This window comes from Nothobranchius furzeri, chromosome 6 (genome assembly GCF_043380555.1).
Source record: "Nothobranchius furzeri strain GRZ-AD chromosome 6, NfurGRZ-RIMD1, whole genome shotgun sequence".
NCBI lineage: Eukaryota > Metazoa > Chordata > Actinopteri > Cyprinodontiformes > Nothobranchiidae > Nothobranchius > Nothobranchius furzeri.
The window spans coordinates 60,538,292-60,544,291 of NC_091746.1; the positions used below are offsets into that span (position 1 = coordinate 60,538,292).

Sequence of the window (6,000 nt, forward strand, 5' to 3'; positions counted from 1 at the left end):
TTGAGTGTTGTTTTGAAAAGGGTAAAACTGTCGATGTTCCTGATGTCTGGGGGAATTGAGTTCCAGAGACGAGGAGCAGAGCGAGATGGGCAGAAGGAACCGCAAGATGGATGGAAGAAGAAGATCTGAAAGAACGGGATGGGGTGTGAATACTTATAAGGTCTGAGATATATGGAGGAGAGAGGTTATGGATTGCTTTGAAGGTATGGAGGAGAATTTTGAAGATGGACCTGAATTTAACTGGGAGCCAGTGAAGCTGTTGGAGAACCGGGGTGATGTGAAAGGAAGGGGTTCTGGTGATAATATGGGCTGCTGAATTCTGGACCAGTTGCAGTTTATGAAGGAGTTTGTTGGGGAAACCATAAAGAAGTGAACTGCAATAGTCGAGACGGGAGGTGACGAGGCTGTGGACGAGAATGGCGGCAGTGTGAGGGGTAAGGGAGGGGCGAAGACGGTTTATGGAACGTAGATGGAAGTATGCTGACCGAATTATGTTATTAATGTGAGCTTGAAGAGAAAGTGAGCTGTCGAGGATGACACCCAGACTCTTGACCTGAGGGGAGGGGGAGACTATGGCACTGTCAATAGTTAAAGAAAAGCTGTCAGATTTGGAGATGGTGGATTTAGTGCCAACTAGAAGAAGTTCAGTTTTATTGTCGTTAGGCTTGGGCGGTATCCAAATTTGAATACCGTCTAACTTCCACTTAATTTTACCACGGTATACGGTATTACCGTGAATACTTAAACAGTATGACGTAAGCCTCAAGTGGACCTTCACCTTTCTGAATCCGAATGCCAAACAATTACTAAAAAAATAATAACGCAACTCACATACTATTAACAACATTTATTAACACAAAAAACGCAGCTTATAAACAAGTGCAAAGAGTCAACAGTCCAACAGCAATAAATCAACATAAAAACCCAGGACAGCTGCTGTGTGCAAATCAAGTGAACAACTTATCAACGAGCAGCATGAAACGGTGCAAATAGGCCGTAACAGTCAGCAAGAGTTGAATAACCATAAACATTGAAATTATAAAATTGCAACCAAAACAACTGCATTAAAATTATAAAAAGAAAACTCCGTCACACGGCAACATGCGTGCGCGCGCGCACACACAGGAGTGTGAACATTACGGCATGTTGCAGCAAATCTAGTTAAGATTTCTCGCCAGAAAAACCAGCATGTTTACTTTTTCTGGGTTCAAGTTTGCACATTGTGGACCAACAACTTTACCTGCGGTGCTGAAAACCCGCTCCGATGGTGAGCTGGTGGCACAAATACATAGATACCTCCGGGCCAGTCGTGACATCTGGGGAAAATGAATGGCAGCATATTTCCACCAGAGAAGAGGGTCTTCGTCCCCGTGAATAACAGGTTCCAAACAGTACACTGTTATTTCAGCTCCAGCTCGTTGCGCTGCGCTGACGGGACCCTCCGGCGCAGCGTCAGTGGCTCGTTTTTGCAGGAGAGCCCCCAGAGACTATTTTTTGCATGGGGGTTCAGGTTGTGCTCGTTCCTCTATGGTTCGGATGGCCACTGCTTCTGGTGCTGTTTGCCCCTCTAAGCTCACGATCTCAGCCTGTAATTCAGCTTTGATTTCAGCCAGTGCGTTGTCATCAAGCTCATTTCTGCCACGGTAACGAGGATCGAGGAAAGTGCATTTTTGCATTAATTTGCGCACAGAATCAGATTCATACTTGGCCTCCAGCTTTTTTAGAATTGTGGTTTTTATTGACTTTGTAAGCTGGAGGTCGTTTTCTGACACAGCCAACACGCTCTCCCTGCAGAGCTGGAGTATGGGGAGGATAGAGGAACTGGTCAGTCGCACAGCTGTTTTTCATGACGGTATTGGATCTGACACGTCGCTATTTTGTAATACCGCGTGTAAACGGTAATACGGTAATACCGTAATACCGCCCAAGCCCAATTGCCGTTGAGTTTGAGGAAATTAGAGGTGAACCATGATTTGATTTCTGAGAGGCAGAGTGTAAAGGAGAATGGTGGGAGAGTTGAGTTGGGCTTACTGGAAATGTAGAGCTGGGTGTCATCCGCGAAGCAGTGAAACTGGATATTGAATTTACGGAAGATTTTGCCGAAAGGGAGGAGATATACTATGAAGAGGAGGGGCCCCAGGACAGATCCTTGGGGCACACCTGACTTGACTGGGGAGGGTTCTGAGGAAAAGGATTTTAATTGGATGAACTGAGTGTGGCCAGTAAGGTAAGATTGAAACCAGCAGAGGGGGGTGTGAGTGATGTCTAAGGAAGAGAGTCTATTGAGGAGGATGGGATGAGAAATTGTGTCAAAGGCCGCACTCAGATCGAGGAAAATGAGAATAGAGATTAAACCAGAATCAGCAGCAATGAGTAGGTCATTAGTAATGTTGATGAGAGCTGTTTCTGTGCTGTGGTGGGGATGGAAGCCAGACTGAAACTGTTCATAAAGGTTATTGCGGGTGAGATGGGAGTGCAGCTGAGATGCAACAGTTTTCTCTAGGACTTTGGAAATGAAGGGAAATGGGACGGAGATTATTGAAATCATTGGGATCTGAACCAGGTTTTTTTTAGAATAGGGCTGACTGAAGCGGATTTGAATAGGGAGGGGACCGTACCAGAGGATAGTGAGGAATGAATAATGGCTGTTATAAAAAGGAGCGGGGAGGAAAGGCAGGATTTAACTAAAACTGTTGGAATAGGGTCAAGTTGACAGTTGGAAGGTTTGGATTTGGTGATGTAATCTAATAGTTCTGAGGGATGGGGAAGTTTAAAGGAGAAGAACTGAATGGAGGGTTCAAATAAATCAGGAGAGGGAGGGGAGGAATGAGGTAAAGAGAGATGGATTCTATTGACCTTATCATTAAAAAACTGAAGTTACAGGTTTCTGGAGAGTAAAGATGGATGGGTAAGGAGTCGGGAGGCTGAAAAATGCTGTTCATGATAGAAAATAATTATTTGTGCTATTTAATTTGACTTCTGTGTCTTTTTCTACATAACTCTTTGTCACTATCATGATTTAGAAAACACTCACTTTTAATCTCCTGAAAGTGACCGGTCCTGATGTAAGCCTGTTTTGTGTTTTTTTTTTCAGCTCTACTATATGATCAGCCTTCTTGGACCTCCACCAATGGACCTTCTTAACACAGGCCGTAAAACGGAAAAGTTTTTTCACAAGACTGACAATCAATGGCTTCTAAAGGTACAGTAAGCTTGATCAGGGGGTGACTTTATAATCCCAAAATGCTACTTTACTTCTTTTCTGGGTTTGAAAACACATTTCAAGGAACACGGCATAAACACAAGAAAACAAGTAACAAAAATGTTTTGTTTATTTCACTTAAAACACATCAAGTTGTCATGTATATCTTTTAAAGAGAGTTTCTGAAAAAAGTACAATTTTAATGATTATTTTTGATTATAATTGGTTACTCTGAGTTTTTCATGCAGGCTGAACATGAAAATAGTCTCTTACACCTATCTCCTGCATTAGCTTCTGACAGTGAAAATCTACGATTAGGAAAGCCTGACAGATCTACGTCACACTGTCACTTTACATTCATGGACTCACCCATCGACTCTGTTGTTAGTTTAGCATCCAGGAACCAGCAGAGAAGGTCTCGGCTAGTAGAAGCTAACCGTTAGCATTAGCAATTGCACCACACAGCAGAACTCCTTCAGGCTTGAGTTATTTGTGGAGATAAAACATCAATGTTTTAAGTCAGTGGTTGTCTCGTTGCTGTTCTCAGATCCGAGGCGAGATGTATTAGAAAATAAGACTCCAAAACCTGTTGTCTAACTTTCTCCTCAGGCTGACTTTCACATCCTCAACTAGGCACACCTGAGCTTTATTGTCCCTCTGAATCACTCATAATGCATTCATTCCTATTAGAGACCACTGCAAATGTGTGAAAAATATGAGTAAATTTGACCTTTAAGAACAATTCGTGTCTTACTTGTTATAAATAACTATTTAAGATATTTCAGTTGGGAAACAGATTATTTCTTCTCAGGTAAAGCTAAAGCTAACCGTTAACTACAGCTTTACGCCAGTTTCAAAGTGGATTTCTGACATCTTAAAACCATTCAAAATTTCAAAACGGAAGGAATTTTACTCCAATTTAAAACTTTGTTTCACAATCCACAATTATTTAGACATGTTTATAAATTTTAAAGTCTGATCAGAGCTTTTCCTCAAATTTTCTGCTGTGAATAGATATACAATTCTTTGTAAACAGCACATTTTGGCAGAAATATTCACTCTAAAATCTCTGACATCAGAGATTTTAAATGCCCTTTAAAATCTCTGGCCAGTAATCCTTTTTGCTACCGGGAGTGTTGCTCTTTAGTCTCAAAAGGTCTGCAGTAGTTTAACAATAATATAAACATTCTTTATTATTTCATAGATGAAAATGTCATGAGAATTACCTTAAATTAGCAATGGTAACATATTCCATTTAATTGTTCGGTAACCTAAAAAGGGTATTTATGGTATCCTATTAAACTTATAAAATACAAATTTTATTTCTTTTAACAGGATTCTCAGAAATACTTTACAATCACGAGGAGCTGCAGATTTCGCACTCTAGGTAATGGAAAAATTGTAAGTATCTCACTCTCACTCATGCACCAATAACTGAAATGAATAACTTTACAATCAAATCAATTATTTTGATTGATTTTAATGTGTTGTTTAATTATCAGATTAAACAAGAGATTGACAGCACAAATGAGGCGAGCGAGAGGAAGGAATGCATTGAGTTACTGAAGGCGATGCTGAACTGGGATGCAAATGAGAGGATCATGCCGAGCGAGATCCTCGCCCATCCCTTCATCACCGTGGACTACAGCAGATTCAGCAGCTCTTCCTTGGAGTCTATCAGCATGCTTGATCCCGAACCCTGCACCAGCAGGGCTCTAAATCTTCATGAAAGCAAAGCATTTGCTCCAAGAATGTGCTGGGAAGCCAAGTCAAGTGATTCAAATACCTGTGAAGACAACCCTTTACAGATTCTACTAATAATAACACAATAATAATAATACATATTTAAAGACAGAGGTCCTTAGTTCACAGGATCTTCACTAAATCTGACAAGTGTAACAGCCTGTATAGTCTTACCTTTTTAAGAGATTTGCAAAATAGCATAAAATCGTTTTGGAAAAAAGGAAAGTTTGGCTTCACTTTCATAAAACGGCATTTGTGAATAAAAAATTTCCCAAAAATTATCAAATTGTTGACAACGAATTGAATCTGATTATTTTTTTCTATACACCCAAATTGAATAGTATATGTGAATAAGGGGATATTGTTACTGTTTTTGAATAAAAGTCAATTGTATAAAGCTGACCAAAATGTATTTACTGATTTGCAATCATAAAAAAGGTTTTTCTGAGTTTCAATTTCACTATTACATAAGACACATAAATTATCTTGTATATTAAATCTGATATTTAAAAATTCTTTACATGGATATATATTATTAATCGTTTTAAAGTGAACTTCCTTCATTTTGGGGAGAAGAGGATAAGAAAGAAACTGTTCTTATGACTTAGGTATCTTTAATTGAGAAAATCGGAGAAAGAATTTTCCTTCCGACAGGAATAGGGGAAAAACTTGTCTGACAAGACTGCTCTTAGGTAAGAGTTATTACATTTACGGTCTGTAAAACTCAAATCACCTATAGATAATTTAGGAAGCTTAGGTGCACTTGTTCCATGTTGAATACTTTGACCGACCATCTGGCCAACAGCTGGAGAAATGGCCTTTATAACTAGAGTATTCCGTTACAGAACAGTCTATGTTATTCTTAATTTTGAACTCAGTATGCTCCAGAAACTTACCCTTACTGTCCATCATCTGCATTATGGCCCAAACTTCTTTATCCATCCAACTTTTATAATACATTGATTTCCGTTTATACAGAACAAATCTGTTAATTCCAAATAGAGGAGGAATGTGGGCTAAAGTTATGCGAGTAGATCATTTTCCAGTACATCAAC

At 39.7% G+C, this 6,000-nt stretch overlaps 1 protein-coding gene across 1 annotated transcript in view; it reads left to right on the plus strand.

Annotated features, from left to right (window-relative positions):
* Positions 1–5,348, plus strand: part of LOC107373312 (homeodomain-interacting protein kinase 4-like) — a 745,746-nt gene extending 740,398 nt beyond the window's left edge. The window contains exons 5-7 of the mRNA XM_070552394.1: positions 3,095–3,202; positions 4,538–4,603; positions 4,705–5,348. Of these exons, the coding sequence (XP_070408495.1) occupies positions 3,095–3,144 (50 nt within the window). The 3' untranslated portion in view covers positions 3,145–3,202; positions 4,538–4,603; positions 4,705–5,348. The remainder of the gene's footprint in view (positions 1–3,094; positions 3,203–4,537; positions 4,604–4,704) is intronic.
* The last annotated feature ends 652 nt before the right edge of the window (positions 5,349–6,000 follow it).